This window comes from Pituophis catenifer, unplaced genomic scaffold (genome assembly GCF_029215685.1).
Source record: "Pituophis catenifer annectens isolate HBS135680 unplaced genomic scaffold, rPitCat1.0.hap2 SCAF_1, whole genome shotgun sequence".
Taxonomy (NCBI): domain Eukaryota; kingdom Metazoa; phylum Chordata; class Lepidosauria; order Squamata; family Colubridae; genus Pituophis; species Pituophis catenifer.
In genome coordinates, this window is record NW_027256881.1 from 117,336,334 (window position 1) to 117,356,158 (window position 19,825).

The 19,825-nt window shown below is 36.7% G+C and overlaps 1 protein-coding gene across 5 annotated transcripts in view; it reads right to left on the reverse strand.

Annotated features, from left to right (window-relative positions):
• Window positions 1-19,825, reverse strand: part of KCNQ5 (potassium voltage-gated channel subfamily Q member 5) — a 319,360-nt gene that overhangs the window by 57,974 nt on the left and 241,561 nt on the right. For all 5 annotated transcript variants that reach the window (XM_070954515.1, XM_070954504.1, XM_070954523.1 and 2 more), the window contains exon 3: window positions 18,346-18,472. In XM_070954515.1, the coding sequence (XP_070810616.1) occupies window positions 18,346-18,472 (127 nt within the window). The remainder of the gene's footprint in view (window positions 1-18,345; window positions 18,473-19,825) is intronic.

Below are 19,825 nucleotides of genomic sequence, written 5' to 3' on the forward strand. Positions count from 1 at the left end.
AGACAGGGACATTTATAGTCAATTAGCATGCCAACATCTGATGAACTGGTTGTTTAATGTTAAAAATTAATTAGGAATTAGGAACTGAAATAATTGGTTACCCACCTCTTAGAGAAAATGTTCACTGCTGATGCTGATAAATTCTAGCATTTCTAGATTAAGTTGAATATCTGGTGATTACCGAATTTTTCATAGAAACTCTATCACATTATTCTTAAAGTTCAATTTTATTTGGTGTGCTATTTAAAAACCAACCGAGGAGAAATTATCTAGATTATCCAAATCACTTAGCAGCATTTAGGAATTGTCAGTTGACAGTAGCAAAGAGTAATCTTTGAGAAGGAATCTCTGAATAAGAAAGATACTCATAGATATTATAGTCAATTACACAAGAATATCCTTTGAAAAAAATGCTCTTTAAATCTATGGGCTTTTCTGAGGTAATTTTTATTAATGTTGCAATTAATTTCATGCTTAAAAGACAAATATGATTATGTTTTTCTTTTTACATCATAAAATGAGTTAAATAATTGATTTTTAATTATTATGTTTATTTAGTAGCAACAATCCATACGTGATTTCTGATAGCTTTACTCCGAGTTAATTTGCTGGTTTGATGGATACTTGGTACGGTCCAGATGGCAAAAATTACAAAACAATCATAACCACATGATTGTAGGTGGTTATCATCAGTATGATTTGTTCAAGCTTATTCATAAATATACTGTGGGATGGAGCCATGCAAAATGCCCAGTGGCAAAGTTGAAAACATCCTTTAAAATCCCACTTACAATCTGCTCAAGTGATGGTGATATATTGATATATGTTTGGGATAAGTGAAGGGACAACTGAAGTAATTATATCAGTATCCTGTACTTGTCTATTAAGTTCGTATGCATGCAATTTGTATTATTAAGGAAACAACATAATAAAGAGTTTATAAACATGATTTGATGTATGATAAGATATATTAAGACAGTATTCAGATTCTCATATTCTGATAATATTTTTACTTAGTTTTGTATATAGTGCAGCATTTTCTCTTAAACAGATTTTGCTTAGAGGCAACTTAAGTTACTTAACTGATATATCTTAAGGCAGGGATGTCAAATTGGTGGCCTATGGGCCGGATGTGTCACGTGCAGGCCACACCTACCCCAGCTCCGTGAATGGGGAAAACGTCACGAAACATCCCATGATGGCAACGTGATGCCGCGGGTTTGATCCCCATGTCTTAAGGAAATTATCTGAATGTTATTGTCTGATTTCCTTCAGAGGTTGTAATACAATTCCAAATTCTTCAGAGCATTCTTTATGTGGGAATCTTGTTAATTACCAATTTAGGAAATAGAGGCTTCAGTCTTTCCAGTATTTGTCATCCTGTTTCAACAGCTTTGTCTTTTAAGATAAAAAGAACGAAGTACTTCAGAGGTCACAATAATCCTGAATGATGTAGATACTAGCAGGTGAAAATTGATTTCTACTATTGTACTATTATACTGTTCTAAGATAGAAAGGATTCAGAAAATTAGATAATCTACTTGAATTACTCTATCTACTTTTAGCATCTAATATATCCTGACCATTCTAACAGTGTGAAAGAGAACAATTTAATGCTAGTTTTCCTTATGTCTGTCTTAATCAAAATAAATTAATTACAGTACTCAGACTTTCTTCACATTAAATAGGTTTTCAATATGACAACCCCATGAACTGAATTACTTAATTTCTCTTCCTTTCTTGTCTAGAATTTATCTAGTCATATTCTGAACTTATTTTGAATAAAGAATAATTTAAAGCTACTCCACTTTGGGATTCTTTTTATTGATTAAAAATGAATAGAAAAAGTATGAATGAATAAACCTACCCAGAGACACTTTATTATAAAAATGTAATTAATAAATAAATAAAATAAAGATTAAGCAGCCAGTTAGAAAGATAGGCTGACAGACAGACTAGACTACTCAGTATTTTCAATTGTGTTTTCAACACACACACACACACACACACACACACACACACACACACAGTGTATGTATGCATGTATATATGTATGATTAAATAAAACTTGTCTTAGACTGAAAACTATTCTGTACATACAAAAGTAAGTACCATAAGTAAGTAAGTGAGTAAGTAAGTAAGTAAGTGAGTAAGTAAGTAAGTAAGTAAGTAAGTAAGTAAGTAAGTAATAAGTACTTACTAAAAAGCATTATGTGAAAGTCTTGGTTAACCATGACGGGTGGCAGAGGGGCCATGGGTTTATTTGGACAACCAGGGCATATGGATGACTTTGATATAGAAATGTAAGAAGATAAATGATGAAAACATAATTAATGAAATGAAATGAAATAGAATGAAATAAATTATATAGATATGCTGTATGGAAAATCAGGAGAAAGATAATAAATTTGAATATAGTCTGGTCTTGTGGAATGGAGTTAATGAATATTTGCAATAGAATGAAATGAGTGATTTAATTATGAATGAGAAACCTAAAGTATATGTCAGGAGAAAATAAATTGGTATCATTCAGGGTGCTGTGAGTGCATATAGAAATAGAAATCCATTGGGTAGTGATAATTGTATGTGCACTTCTGTGAATAGTGATAATGGAAGAACCATAGATGAGTTTTGGGAAAAAACTGTAACATGCTGAATAAATGTAATTCTAGGGAAAAATATCCTGCTATGTGACATGAATATGTGAATGATAATTAGACAAGCAGGTATATTAAAAGTAATTAGGCTACTTAGAGATTCAGGAATAAACACTATGGGGCCCAATGACACTCTGCAAAAAGGTCTACTTATTTTGAGTGTGTGATTTAAGCATAAGCACTCAAGTACAAAACATAATCACCTAAAGGTGGGTGAAGAGGACTAAATGAGAAAATGTGCTTGAGACTATTGTGATACAAGCTCTGCCTCTTATATTCTTTCAAGCAGTGTTGCAAACATGCAAATATGAAAGGTTGGTCTGTATGTCATGGTGAAGCAATGAATGCTTCATCATTTTGGCATCATTTTAATTAGAAATGGAGGCCAGCGTACTGATGGCAAAGGAAAGAATCTCAATCTAAAAGCATAATGGGTTGTTTATAGTGAAAGAATCAACAAATTAGTGAAGCGTGCAAGACAGATGAGAGATTATGAATGTGGGGGATGCACCAATTTTTAATAGGATCATGGGTAGATCTGTGGAAAAGTTAACATAGAAAAAAAAAATCTAAGAAATAAGAATGCAAGAAGAAAAAAGTGTATGTCCTACATGAAAAAAACAAACAAACCAGAAAATAGATGCCTCTCCCAATAGAATGAACAGAAAGTAAAAAAAAGAAAAAAAGAAAAGGTATTTCTTGTTCAGAACAAAGTAAAATGAATTGCTATTTGTAAAATTTAAAAGGTAGAGAAAATGCAGTGATTTTTCTAGAAATAAAAAAAAAATGTTTTGGAAGTGGATAAAGAAGATTAAAGAAGGGGTGTCCAATACAGCCAATGGATTTTTTTAAAAACAGTAATGGAAATGATTTGTGATAAAACTGAAGTGAGGGAATGTTGGAAGGAATATTTTAGAAATCCCTATGGGAACAACAGTGGTGCAGCACACAGCTAGCAGCGCCTGGCTCTCTTTTTGGATTTAAATCAACCTTTGGTGCAACACCCTTGGTTTTTAAATCACAAGTCTAGCTCTGTTTCAAAGGAATGCTAATACCCTAGTTAAAAGGGTTTCCAAAGTCTGCATCCCAGGGTGGCCACAAGAGAGATCAGTGATATCAAAAAACAGTGGCCATGACCAGGCATTCAACATAACCCTTTTTGCAGATATGAGGCACGTGTAAAAAGACGGGTCCTTGAAGAAAACAAGCAAGATTTAAGAAGAGCTACTATTTCCTATTCTATGAATTGCACTTTACATGTGGTCTAAGAACAATTACTCCAATAATTATATATGTGTTCAGTTGCTTTACTTTTGCAAGATGTTGAACCTCAGCAGTGACATCACAATTAGGCACCAAAGTAACATTCTTCACTAGAATATTGTGATGTAGTTCCTGTATCTCATCTTACATGTTGATTTGATTTTTCTTCTGATCTCTACCCTAAACTATCTACTTAACAATCTCTATGAAGCTACTATAGCACTCTCAGTCTGGGAAAAGAAATAATTTAATTCAGAACAACAAAAAAGTAGAAGTGCGTTCCCATATTATATGACAGTTGACCAGGGTGGCACAAATACATGCTTTTGGTGGCCTAAGACTTTTAATAGTCAACACAGTTAGCTCTGAACTCTTACTAGGAGGTGCAGATATAATACAGCGGAGGAAAAAGCAAACACAACAGCTAAATATACCCGTAATCCTCAACCACAATTGAGCCCAAAATTTCTATTGTTAAATGAGACATTTGTAAAGTGAGGTTTGGCCCATTTTACAACTTTTGTCTGCCTCAATTGTTAAGGGAATCACTGCAGATGATAAGTTAGTAACCTGGTTGTTAAGTGAATCTGGCTTCCCTGTTGACTTTGCTTGTCAGAAGGTTGTAATGACCTTGGGACACAGCAACGGTCATAAATAACCAACTGTTAAGTGACTGAATTTTGATCACATGATCATGGGGGTGTTGCAAAGGTAATTACTGTGAAAAATGGTCATAAGTTCCTTTTTTCAGAGATGCTGTTACTTTGAACGGTCACTAAATGAAGTGTTGTAAGTTGAGGACTACCTGTACATATTTGATGTATCTTCAGAGGAATTATATTCTTTTGCTCCTCTTATCCTTGTAAATATTAAACTAGGTATAATAATGTTTTATTATGCCAGTTGTCCTGAGTATACCTCTTATTTAATGAACACAGAGACATTGCATTAACTTAAAACAAAGCAAAGCCTCAATTTTATTTATTTTAGCATACATATATATCAGGGGTGAAATGTAAAATTTGTTACTACCGGTTCTGTGGGCGTGGCTTGGTGGGGGGGTTAATGTGACGGTGGGCATGGCCAATTTTTTTTTTTAACTTTTCAAAGCATTTTTTCTAATGCTTTGAAAAGCCTCTGCCGATCAGGCAACTCAGCTGGGATCGTCAGAGAGGCTTTTTAAAAAATACCTCTCTGCCAATCAGGCAACTCAGCTGGGATTGTCAGAGACTTTTCAAAGCATTTTTTTTACCACCTCTTTGGCCAAGAGGTTGACTCTGACTATCCCAGCTGAGCCACGCAATCATCAGAGGCTTTTTTTTACTTTTAAAAACATTTTTTTTTGTCGGAAGAGGTTGTAGAAAAAATGCTTTTAAAAGTTTTTAAAAAAAGCCTCTGATGATCCTGCGGCTCAGCTGGGCATGGGGGGGGGCACAAGGATTTTTGCTACCGGTTCTCCGAACCACCTGCCGCCATCACTACCGGATCGGGCAATCCGGTACGAACTCGGAGCATTTCACCCCTGATATACATCATTTTTCAATGATTAAGTACTCTCTAAAAATCCTTTAAAATGGTACAGTTTAATACAGATTGGATCAAACAGATTTAGTCTATTTGCAGGTTGGCCTCCAGCTGACTTGGAAACATTTCATCTGAATATATATTATGTGTTTTCCAGTTTGCTGCTTGCTCAGAGTTCTATTTCTAGCTCTGGGATTTTCCTATCATTAGCTGATGTGAAAGAAAAATAAAATAAAAGCAGGGATATCAAAAGGCAATTATACTGTATTTAGCTTATTATTCTGATTTTACATAGCTCTGATTTAGAACTATTCTAAGTCCATTCATTTCAGTCTATGGTTGCTTGTTTATCTTTGTTCTGTGTTGTGAAAGCCTCGTGGCAGTTTGCATTGTTCTCTATTTCTGTTCAATGGTACTTGCCTAAGAGATATTATGGTTTGCTTACTCTGACAATCTGAATATTTAATCACATTTAGTAAGCTAAAGAACGACATACATAGATTTTCAAAATGCAAGAAAGGTATGTATTTTAAGCACAATACTGCAAAGTGCCACAAATGTCAACTGAGAAGAAGGTGGGGGCAGGAAAAAAAGAGCTAAATATACGTAAAGGCATTTGTGTAGTGACTCTTCAAAGTTACAACAGCACTGGAAAAAATGTTTTTCACACTTATAAATGTTACAGCATCCCCATGGTCATCAGGGATGGGTTCTACTTACCTTTACTACCAGTTCGCAATGGGATCGCGCGTATGCGCAGATCGTCTATGACGACGTCCGGGTGGGTGGGTGGGCGGAGCCTCCCGCTGGTTTTACTACCAGTTCACAAAAACCGGACCGAACCGGAGGCAACCCACCACTGATGGTCATGCAATCAAAATTCATACGCTTGACAACTGGCATGTATTTACTGGCGAACTTCTGATGAGCAAAATCCATGGAGAAGCCAGATGCACTTAACAATCAGGTTACTAACTTAACAACTGCAGTGATTCACCTAAACCACTGTGGCAAGAAAGGTTATAAAATGGGGCAAAATTCACTTAATTGTCTTGCTTAGCAATGGACATTTTGGACTCAGTTGTGGTTGTAAGTTGAGCACTATCTGTAATCAACGCACAGAAGCATCACCAACCAACCTCCACTGGGTTGCCAGGAAAGGGGTCCTGATTTTCTTGAGATTGTTACAAGATGGCAGAGACATGAAAATGGTTACTTCAACAAATAACTCTAAATGAACCACAGATATCACTCCCAGTGTTGGTACCAATGGTGCATCTGTATAATATTGACATAGCAACTCGCATCTCTATCTTAAACTGCCTTTGGTTAAGGCCAGTCCTTCTTCATACAGTGGTGCTCAGCAGCAAAAGTATAGTTTCTCAGCACACTGCAACAACTAACTGCTGGAAATATATGGTTTATAGATCTTAGCTTACCTTGATCTTAAAATAGATCTAGATAATTTCTGTCCAATCTTTAAAGACACTAAAAGCTTGTAATAGATTTATCAACTATCCAGACATGGTATTGTAATTGAAACGGCAGAAAACATCTACAGTAACTTAAAATATTCCCTGTCCAATGATTAAGATATACTCTTTAATGCTACAATTATATAGATATTGATATGCAGAGTTGTTGATTTATTCATTGTAAATAAAAGAGCTATTAGTCTTGGAGTAAAAGTTTTTATTTAGAACATCAATCCCATAAATACTGCCTTCAATTAGTTTATTATGGTATGGTCATAGCAAACGGTAGGAGATATTTGTTTCTAGCCTTGTGCATCGGTCATTTTCATATTTTAGCTTACAATATAAGGTTATTATATAGTTACCCTTTGAATAGATGGCTGTTCCCTACTTTTCTTTCATAATAAATCAGGTATATAAGGCAGTGAAATAGTGACCGTGATCACATATTGCCCTAAGTTATAACATGGCTTATTTCCAGCTTAGCTAGTATGTTGTCTGGACCAATGTAATCTGTGAAGCAAGGTTTATGACCTAGAACACTGTGCAAGCTCTATTACAAATGGTTCATTTAATAAATGGTCATTAAATCATAATTATCAATACCATGATGCATGGACCTGGTTGGGGATTTGTTGGGCAAAAATCTGAATGTGTCCAAAGTCTCCCTGGAGTAAACTAGAGACTCTTCTGCAAAAAGGAGTCTTGCAATTTATGGAATGATTCTTTCTACAATTCAACAAGCCACTAGCTATGGCTCTGCTGGGCTTCTCAGCAGGAAGAGGTGGACACAGAGCCACTCAGAATTGTAGAGAGTCAGGCGGCATAGACAATTTAACAAATAAATAAATAAATAGGGGCATCTTGGGATAACAATCCTAGAGGGAGGGAATCGGCCCTCTCTAGCTGAGACAGCTCCAGCAACCTCCAGGACTTCCTGCCTCAGGACTTCCTGCCTCAGTGTCTCAGACTTTGAAGTTTATTCTCCCAGCCCCAAGCAGATACAACAGCTGCCTGAAAGATACAACAGATGAGCTCTGCCAGTCAGACTGCCTGCCCAAGAGCAGGCCAGCAGAATTCCAGGCAGCAACAGGCCTCAGCTCTGCAGTTAAGCAGAGACTCAGTTTATTTATTTAGATTTTCATCCCACCTTTATTATTCTTTTTACAAAAAACTCATGATGACGAATATATCTAATACTTTTCCTCTTCCTATTTTTCCCCGTCAGGAGGGTTGGGTTGAGAGAGAGAGAGAGAGAGAATGACTGCTCCAAAGCAGTTGTGGGTTGCTACCGGTTCGCCCCGGATTGGGCGAACCTGTAGTGGCGGCAGTGGGAGGCCCCACCCACCTGCCTAGACGCTTCTGTGCATGCGCAGAAGCTTCTGTACATGCACAGAAGCGTTGCACATGCGCATGAGTGAACCAGTAGCAACTGGCTTTGAACCAGCTGACTTTCATGCCCAAAGTGGGACTAGAACTCACAGTCTCCTGGTTTCTAGGACATAACTTTCATCACTACACCGAACTGGCTATTTGTTGGTTTCACTCCCTGAGAAAAAATGCAGAGAACAACTTTTTAAGGCTCAGTTCTGTTGCCCAAACCTTCCTGGCCTGTCCTTAGAACTCTAGATTCCCCTCACTGTGTCTCTTGCATTTTTCCTTGCCTTTATGACTTGTTTATTCAATTCCTGATACTGACTTGTGCAAAGGGTGGGACTACCTTTACAGTTGTAGTCTTAAGAGAGTAGTAGAAAGCGCTGTTTTCTTCTAAAAGTTGTCCCTGAACTTGCAATGATTTCTCCCTTTCCCTTCCTCCCTCCCTTTCCTCTTCAACCTAGATGCCTTTTCTCTCACTGTTTAGAAGATATAGGCATAAATTGCTCTCCTCCCTTCTCCAAAAGAGATTTCTTCAGTAAACAGAACTCTGTCAGAAGTATATGGACCCAGTTATCCCTAATCCATACCACAATGGTTAATTTATCCAGAAGCTGGAAATCACTGAAAAAGAAAGCAATTCAAGCCACAATTCAATAAAGATTAAGCACACATTTCTTTTTATTAAATTGTGGTTTCAGACTGAAAGATCTATAAATATTTGCCATTTAATTTTAGAATGTAGTGTGGCTACGAAGAATAGTTGGGGCTGAATCTAAATGACTGCATTCCTCCTATATAACGTCCAGTCTAACATATTCTATTCAGAATATTAGCAAAGGAACAAGAATGTACATTTTCTTTTTTTTCCCTTCTTTTTAAAAAATAGGCTCTCTTTTTGATAAATTGTAATCTAGTATGTAATCGAAAGTGGTATTTATTTTGACAATAGTTTCACTATTCAGCTGTGAAAGCTGAGCTTCTCAAACTGATAGTGAGTACTTTTATCTTCTTACAGTCCTTGTCAGACATTAAGACTCTGCCACTATACAAAGAGGATTGCTTGTCTGTATCTATTTCCAATTCCATAAACACATATTGATGTGGCAGTATTCTGCCCTAGAAAATGTGTCAAAGAGATGGGGAAACTTACAGCTGATAGCTCTCTATCTGATGTCAAAAACTTGCTATTTCTCCACACACACACACACACACACACACACACACACACACACACAAAATACTCTTAAACTATTTAGACAATAAGATATAATAAATTAAGAACTGGCATTAGTACAATTAAACTGGATTTGGAATATTTGGTTTCATAAATGATGTCAAAGAAAAAAAATAGCACAAAACAGAGAAAAAGAGCTAAGAAAAAAAAACAAGTAGCAAAATTAAATCTAAGCATATATTTCACCTTTATAGCATCTTTAACTCCATTTTTTTTTCCTACTAGCCATAGCTGTGGAAAAAGATTTTGCTACCTTACAGGTGATGCTTGTATTTAAATCTGATAAAAGGAGGAGTACATAACATGCATTTGGTCTGCCTATGTATTTGGTTAGAAGAGATGCTATGAATAAATATCAAGATCCTGTAGAAGAATAGCACAATAGCGCATTTACCAAAACAGATCCAAAAAAGCCTGGACATTTATCATATGGGATACCAGCAGATCTACTTTGCATAACTGGACAGAGGATAGGAGAAACCATTAAGCTGGATTTTTGACTACACATCAACGGATGGTTCTGCTAAAATCAACAGATGGCATAAGAGATGGTGAAATCTCTTATTTTGATTCCAGAGAAATTCTCTACCTGGAGTGAAGTTTCTTATACAAAGTTAAAGGAGCTAGGCCTTAAGCATAATTTATTATCTTAAAGCAGCAGAGTACACAAGTCTGCTTTGACAAATCTGGTCTTCTAAGGAAATAAAGACAGCTTCAGTTCATAGGATGGCATTAGAAACACAGTGTATTTTTTTCAAAAATTACTCTTCGACATTTAGATTGAAATTTCTCAAGATAGTAAAAATGCCTTTGTCTTTATAGTGTATACAGTGTATAGTGTATAGTATACAGTGTACAGTATACAGTGTATATCTATGCATAGTAGAGTTGGGCAGCAGCTATTCTCTGGAAAACCTGGAAGTTGGGGTATAAATTAGCCATCAGTTTGATTAAAAAAAACAACACCTCAAAAACCAGCAAATATTGATGTCTTTACTGACCGTTCAAAGTTACAATGGCATTGAAAAAAGTTATTTATGACTGTTTTTTTCACACGACCGTTGCATCATCCCCATGGTCAAAATTCATGGTTGCAGAGGTCATGTAATCAGCTTTTGTGACCTTCTGATAAGCAAAGTCAATGGGGAAGCCAGATACACTTAACAACCATGTTACTAACTTAACAACTTCAGTGATTCACTTAACAACTGTGTCAAGAAAGATCGTAAAATGGGGCAAAACTCACTTAACAAATATCTCACTTAGCAACATAAATTTTGGGCTCCACTGTGATCTACCTGTATGCCAAGTATTTATATTGCCTCTCTTGCACTGTTACATGGCCACTGATCTGCCATTTATGTCTCTTTTATTTTTTAAAGAACCTAACTTTGGCTTTCCAGTAATTTATAGTGGCTCTTTCTTCTTTACAGTACATTGCCAAAATCTGTAATGTTCTTTGTCCCAACACTGAGACAAAGGAGTTCTATCTAAATTGTTTAAAGCCTCTTCTATCCATCCCTGTGATATTATTGTTTTTATGCAGTGTCCATAATTGTTGTAAAAGAGCTTTTTAGGATATCTCATCCAGAAGTTTATTTTAAAAAAAAAATATAATATATGTTCTTCATCCCATTCATTGATTTGTAAGTGCTGTTATCCCTGTATATCAGATTGACCATGGATTTGTGGAGGAGAAAATGATCATCTCTGACTGAACAGAAAATTTTTATTTTTACCATCATCTGATACTATTTAGTCCAACTTCTATTTGATAACTGGGAAGCTTTCCTTTTGATTATAAGAAGGGCATTATAGACATCCTTAAGGGTTTGATTTGGAATGATCAAAAAACTGTTCAGAATTGTGTTCTTTTTTAAGAGCATCCACGGAACAGCTGTGTGCTTATAGGCTAGTAAAATCCTCTTGATGCCATATTGGGCAGAAAGTCAAGCAATTCTAAGTCCAGATGGAAGTGTGCATTTAGGAAGTTTGCATTAGTTTTTTATCATGACGTTTCCTCTAGTTGTATTATTCATTATTATCTGAAGCTCCAGGCCCATAAGTAAAATGATCTGTGAATTGTTTTGAAATCCTATACCACCTTACTTCTTCTCTGTCGTTGTGCCTCAACTGAAATAAGGGTCACTGCTACAGTATTGCTGTTTAACTATGGGTTCTTTAGGGCTTCTTCCAGAAATCCAATAAGTTATGTTTGGCTACCCACATATGAAATGGGTATTTTTCCAGAATTCTTTCGAACATTAACATTGTTCATGCTTGAAAGAGACCTTTGTCTATTTTGCGTCCCACCACAGTCCTGCATGAATAGCTCAAGCAATTGTTCCACTTCATCAATTTTGTTGTTAATCGTTGTTAGCTGCTTAAAGATCAAAATTACAGTTTCCACAGCGAGAAAGTTGTGTGTGTGGTCAATAAGACTGGATCAAAGATTAGACAGGAGCAGAATGAACTTTGGCAGGATTTTTTCCCCCCTCTTTTGTATGAAACATGGTGAATGGGGAGCTGATGACTATTAATTAAGCTTTCCATCTGCTCTTTATTAGGGTTATTTTCATCTTCTTCACACCCCAATTCCTTATTATTCCAAGATACTGGTCTTATACAGCATATCTGTTATCTGTTTGGAGATGCTTTAAAGCATTACCTTAGTTTCAGAATGCTGGAGAAGAGCCAAATCTTCAGCTGCTAGCTAATGCTTGGTGTCAAAGCTTTTCCTGTCATGCTTTTTAACTTTTGTTGTTTTAGCACCAGATGTTGTTTCATTTGTCTTGTAGCCTATTTTGTGTGTGTGTGTGTGTGTGTGTGTGTGTGTGTGTGTGTGTGTGCGTGCGTACACACACACACACACACACACCCCAGGAAACAACACACACCAGGTACATTTTGTTGTACCATCTTAAAAGTTTCTTTGCATAATGCCTCAAAGTCAGTGGTGGAATTCAATTTTTTTTATTACTGGTTCTGTGGGCATGGCTTGGTGGGCATGGTGTGGCTTGGTGGGCATGGCAGGGGGAGCATACTGCAAAATCTCCATTCCCACCCAACTCCAGGGGAAGGATACTGCAAAATCTCCATTCCCTCCCCACTCCTGGGGGAAGGATATTGCAAAATCTCCATTCCCACTCCACTCTGGGGCCAGCCAGAGGTGGTATTTGCCGGTTCTCCAAATTACTCAAAACTTCCGCTACCAGTTCTCCAGAACCTGTCAGAACCTGCTGGATTTCACCCCTGCTCATGAATCTAAACTATACCAAAATAAACAGCTGAGATAAAATTGTCTTGACTGCCCTTCCCACAGGTAATATAGACAGAGGTTCCTCTAGAGGGGGTGTGGGATGGGGTTAAGTTAAAGCAATCAGTTAAAAAATTGTTAATATATTGTGTCTCCCCCCTCCAACTTTCTTTGATTAAATAAAAGATAGAATGTTAGGGAAAAAGAAATATCACAAGAAGAGGGCAAGAATCCTTGGCCCTACTTAAAAAATTCACATTTGCTGTATAGCCACTGCATCTGCCACCGATAGCCTCCCATCGACCAGTACACTCCCACAGAGAGGGACTCCTCAGGGTGCCGTCGGTCAAACAATGTCGACTGGCGACCCCCAGGGGGAGAGCCTTCTCTGTGGGGGCACCTGCCCTCTGGAATGAGCTGCCCCCGGAGATTCATAGGATCCCCGACCTTCGCACCTTTCGCCGCGCCCTCAAAATGCTATTGTTTCACCAAGCAGGGCTGGCCTAAATGCTATTTTAATGGGTGGTTTCTATTTTAGCTCTTTCGGCCAAATTATTTAATATTTTTAAATTATCTTTTAACTTTTATATAGTTGTGGGTTTCATTTTTGACTGTACATCACCCTGAGTCCTTCGGGAGAAGGGCGGTATAAAAATTTAATAAAATAATTAATTAATTAAATAAATAAATAAATACATACATAAATACATAAATAAATAAAATCATAAATCCCCTGCTTGGAAGCATCTCCAGATCCTCCGGTGTTGTTCATGGCTAAACTAAAAATCAGTGAACAAAGTAGATGTGATAGACAGAGCCTGGAGTGCAAAGTGGGATGGCATTCTAAAGAACCTGCCCAATGTTCTCAGCAGTAATAAAATAGCATTAACAGCATTCCAAGCAACGTCCTATTAAGAGGTGGGTTTCAGCAGATTCTGACCAGTTCTGGAGAACCGGTAGCAGAAATTTTGGGTAGTTCGGAGAACCGGTAGTAAAAATTCTGACTGGCCCCGCCCCCATCTATTCTCTGCCTCCCAAGTCCCAGCTGATCGGGAGGAAATGGGGATTTTGCAGTAACCTTCTCCTGCCACGCCCACCATGCCATGCCCACCAAGCCATGCCACGCCCACCAAGCCACACCCACAGAACCAGTACTAAAAATTTTTGAAACCCACCACTGGTCCTATTGAATAAGACAGGTCTTGCTCACAGACTTATCATTGAATTCATCTGTTTGATTTTATTTTGGAATTGTATTTTTATTTTTGCTGGTCATTGACGGGAATAAATGATAGCCTTAATAATTTTAATTTACAAAGGGAATAGAAAGGGAGAATTAACCTCTGGGCGAACCCCAGAATCAATGAACAAACAAAATTCTTTAAAATATTGTTTGAAAGCCCAAACTGATGGGGAAATTAAACTTTTTAAATATCAATAGTAGTGTAATTTTAGAGAGAGTGAATAATAAAAAAGGGCAAGCCTTAAAAAATCAAGTTTGAGATGTGACATGATATAAAATAGTACTAGAAATTTAAGAATGAGAGACTCAATAAAGAGATAAGAGAAATCAAAATAAGAAGGAAAGTTAGCATAGAGATAGTAGAAGATATTTAAATTTCAACTTGCAAAAAAAAAATAGCAGTAGAGCAAGTGAAGAGAAAAGATGATGGTGAAACAAGCAAAACTAGTAGAGTTGCATTATTTATACTAAATCAAAACATTTCACCATTGCAATCGTGAAATCTAACAACCTAACAATAAAATTAGAATTCCAGAAATAAAAAGCAAATACTTGGCCTAGCAAACAAAAAAGGCCAGGAAATACTTAGCAGGACTAAATATGCATAAAGATGCACTGTCACTTAGTACACTGAACTGATCATTGAATTTAAATATCTCTAAATCAGAAGAATCAAACATTTTGGAGACTTGATAAGGAAACAAGTGATTTAGTAATGGCATGGGAAAAAGAAAACTATAATAAATTTAATTTTTTATGAAAAGGAAAATAGACAGACCATTTTTTAAAAACAGGAGAACATGTTGTAGAAGAAGAAAGGAAAGAAATAATAACAAACAAATACAGGTAAATAACATTTCAAAAATGTGACTGGAAGGAATAATCTGTGAAAACTGAAACTGAATTGAAATGAGAAAGTTGGAAAGTCTTCTGTTGCATAACTACAAGTCTGAAGGCAACATGAAAGAATATTGCCAGGGTGGGAAATACAGAGCAACAACCTGGTGAAACACAGTATGAGTAAAAAAAAATTTCAGACTCTTCTGAATCTGACAAATAGAGCAGAAGAAATTGAGAGGCTAAAAACAAAACCAAACAATAAAAACATAATTAGCTTCATGAAAAAAAGAAAGTGAAAAGGAAAAGCACGCTGATAACGAGAAGAAAGTGATTACATCTATAAAAACAAGAAAATACAGATAAATGATGATTGTAACTTGCAGAATAAGTGGAACAGAATTGCTTTTATAACTTTTAAGATTAGAAACACCACCTCCTTTGTCCTGCTCAAAATATGCTCCCTTTTCCTTAGCCAATGATTCAGAAAAGTATCACTCCATAAGTGGGCCTGATTTCATTTGATTAAATGTGCTTCATTCCTAATTAGTACTCAGTACAATATTTAACGTGAAAAGCTTTTCAACAGCTATTTTGCTAGGTGCAATGAAGGCTTTTGACAGGGTTAATTGGTTATGTCTAATTAACAATATCATATCCTGGGGATGGTTTTAAGGTATTAATTTATTAGCAGAAGAAGCACAATTCCGTATTAATAATTACAATGTTAAATATGTTGATATAAAAGAGGGACATATCATGACTGTCTACTCTTTTCCAATGTTGTTGCAATCTCATTATAGCCATTACTTAGGATATTCAGAAATAATCCACAGATCAAAGAAACACCAATTGATCATAAAATCCATACTAATAATCTGTGGTTGAAACATTTTTAATCTAATCTTTTTAAAGCAATACAATAGATTTAAAGGATTAGGGTCCCCCCCCCTCTTTTTGCAAGTTTGCAGAGCTAAAAATAAATTGTGGAAAGTCAGAGCTCATTTCTTTGTATACTGTTCTAGCTGCTCAGTTAACTATGCACAAATTATCTGGCTTTGCATTACAGTTTTCAAGCGTTAACTACTTGGGAATTCAAATGACTAAAGATGTAAAATACTTCATCCATAGAATGGTAATCCAACTATTAAATGACTAATGCAGATATTACAATAATGAAAAGCACCATGTCCTTCTTTATTAGCAAGATTGTGTACTATAAACCGAATAGCAAGGCTTATTTTTTTTTTCTTTTTCTACTACCATGTAAGGTCACAATAAGAAATGGGTAAGTATGCTGGATAAATTTATACATGGAGGGAAGACGCCATGTATAAATACAACTCTCAATGATTCTGGGCAGCTCACAACAATCAAATTATAATATATCACTTGATAGTGAAAAAGGAGATAGCTCCTCCCACTTTACAGTGGTATTTATAGGATTTTTATTTGAGAAGCAGTGGAGCTAGGCAATGACCAGTAGCTAAAAGGTGGTTCTTCTTCCTCTTCTTCTTCCTCCTCTCCTCCTCCTCCTCCTCCTCCTCCTCCTCCTCCTCCTCCTCCTCCTCCTCCTCCTCCTCCTTCTGTTCTTTCCTTTTGGTTTTTTTCCAAGAAAGGCAATTGATTCATGTTTCAATCTCTTTTATGTTTATATGGAAAAAAATGGGGACATATCTGGAACTTTAATCATCTTTTATTTATCCATTTTAATACCACATTAAAGCACAACCATTACAGGGTAGGAGTAAGTGGCTGAAGTTCCACTGCAAAGTCCAGGTTCCAATCCAATGTGAGTCATGGAAGCTCTTGAGGAGTCTTGGCGCTAATCACTTTCTTTCAACCCAACCTATTTTATAGGGTAATTAGGGGCAAATGGAAGAGGGGGTTCCAGGTATACTACCTTGAGCTTCTGAAGAAAGATGAGAGGGTCATATAATAAATAATATTACTGTATATTTTTTCACTAGGATAAATTTAAGGGTTAATTATAATAATTTGAATATATAATTATGATTATATATTTATTCCTTGATAGCAATCACACTGATGAGAATTGATTAAACGATTCATAATTCAAATAAGGCAAAACAATTTGAACCAAACATTCATATATAAGGAAAACTCTAGATCCCCTGTGCTCTTTCCGCAATGATGTTCATCTAGGAAAATACCAACCAGAGGTGAAGTTTCCAAACCTCATCAAATTTAGAAATAAAAAATGAGATGTCTCTTTAATTTTTTTAATTATTTTTTTTTTGAGAAGGGGACCGTAATAGCCAAATGGATTATTTGTGTTGGAGTTGATTGTGAATTAATCACAAACTAGATCTACAAAGATTAAAATGTGCTGTAAAATTCTGCAGAGGTGGCATTTATCGTATCTAAATTATTGCTTACTTCTGTATGGGAAGGAACATTCAAAAGAATCCCTTATAACAATTGATTACTCCCATACACTCCTGTTACTTGTCCCAGCTTCTGCCAACCTAGCAGTTCGAAAGCACGTAAAAAATGCAAGTAGAAAAATAGAAACCACCTTTGGTGGGAAGGTAACAGCGTTCCGTGTGCCTTTGACATTTAGTCATACCGGCCACATGACCACGGAGACATCTTCAGACAGCGCTGGCTCTTCGGCTTTGAAACGGGAACGACTAGCACATATGTGCGAGAGGAACTTTTACCTTTACTCCCATACATGCCACTTTGCCACATGCAATGGAATCCTTTTATTGCCTTTTTTTACAGAAGTATTAGAAATAGATATATTGCACGTCTTGTGGACTTCCCAGGATATACAGATCATTGTTATATTCAACTATTTCTGGCTGATAACTTTGACTCTACGTTTTTGGCAGTGCCAAATTCTGTTATGCTCCATTTGCGAATAAAGGATTTAATGGTAATATGAAACCTTTTAATTTTATTTATATATAATTAATTTCAGCTCATACTTTATGGGGGGCTATTTTTTTCCTACCTTAATTAATTAATTAATTAACTTAGGCAGGAATAATATGAATTAAGTATGAGCTTCCTTATACCGAAAGGAAAAGATCTGCAGTTTCTTGACAATACCGCTAGCAAAAGCCGAACATGCAAAAACTCTTTTTATCAAAATGGAATCAGTCAAATGTAACCTAGAATTCGATTCAAAATAATAGCAAACAAAATTCTGTGGTTTCTATAACTTTTTTTTTTAATGCCTTTGAATCAATCTTGACTCCTGCAAACTGCCTGGACTAGTCCCGGTAGTTTTCTTGGTAAGTTTTTTAGAAGTAGTTTGCCCTTGTTTTCTTTCTAGGGCTGAGAAACAGTGACTGGCCCAAGATTATGCAGCTGACCTTGTGCCTAAGGTGGGAGTGGAATTCATGATCTACCACTTTCTACTCGGGTGAGTTAACCAATACACCAAAGTGGGTCTTTTTCTATACCAGTACTGTTTTTCAGATGAAATTAGTCATACTTGAACAACTCACCTATTACACAGAAAGGTTTCCTTGCAAATCGCAGTCTTCCTTGCCATCCACGATATCTACAACAGCAGCCAGCAGACCAGATGCGTATGATAAATTCCAAACCAAAGACAACAATCATCACTGATTCCTAGGAGGAAACGAAAAAAGAGGCAGCTGGTGAAGTCAGCCAAGAGAACAGCAGCAAAGGAATGAATACGGGATACTGTATCACGTATCACGATTAAAACAAGGCATACTAAATGGCATAAAATATAAAATACAGGATTCAAATATGTACAAGTTAAGCAGATCTTGCCCAGAAACTAGCAACATTAATTGTGTTCTGTCATGTTGCCATGAGGTCCCCAAATGTGCACTGATCAGGACATAAAGGACAGGTATACATATGTGTTGCTGTCTGCACGTCACCACAATTGCAAAGGGCAGATAGCTCCATTTGTTCAGAGTGTCTCTGAATCTTCTTGCACTCGTGTGCAATCTATTCAACAATTTCCATACTTCCCAGTTTTCACCAGACCCAGGTACCATTTCCTCCATTGGTTCCATCCATTGGTTCTTTGTAGCTTTCCATAGATCCTCTATGCTTTTAAATTCTTCGAAGTCTTCCATTGACCTTAGGAAGCTTTTCTTAGATTTCAATCTCTGATGAACTGGTTCCAGACTGTAGAGTGGATATTGTCTAGATATTGATGATTTGACACACGTTCTCTGTGTGCTGCAGCTTCTCTATGAACAGCAGGTGGGGCAATGCCAGCTAGATGGTAGATGGTTTAAGGCACCCAGTAATAATTCTGTGAGCTTCATTCAGAGCAACATCTACTTTCCCAGCATGTGCTGATTTATACCAAACTTTAGCAAAGAGCTAAAGCTATTGTCTTAAGGACTCTTGGTTTGGCACCCCAGGTAGAGCTCATAAATTTCCTAAGGAAGTTATTTTGTCCACTGACTTTCATTTGAGTGCTGCTTATATGTTAGGGCCCTATCTAGAGTGACCTCTAATTATTTAGGGCTGTAGCAATGCTCCAATAACGTCCCTTTCCATATAATGTGCAGCTTCCTAGCAGCCAGCTAATTGCAAAGATGGAAAGGCCATACCTGACATTTTGCTGGATTTGGCCTTAACTGGTTATCACAATAGTCTCCATCCAGCTCTACCAGGGCTTCAGGTAAAGGCTGTTCAACCTCCTCAAATGTTTTTCCCTGTACAGCCATTGCTCAATCATCAGCATACATATAGGGAGTGGCTGATCATTGGTGTAAATATTAAAAAGAATTGGAGCCAATACACTATTCTGTGGTAAGCCATTCCTTTGATTCCTCTATCTACTTCGCCTCCCCTGGAACTCCACAAAAAACATGTAGTTCCAAAGCAGAGGCCTAATGATATTTGTAAGTTTAAAATCTTTAGTCATATCATAAACTTTCTGCTTCAGTCTTCTAAGATTGATGGTATCATATGTGGCCGTGAGCCCTTTTGGAA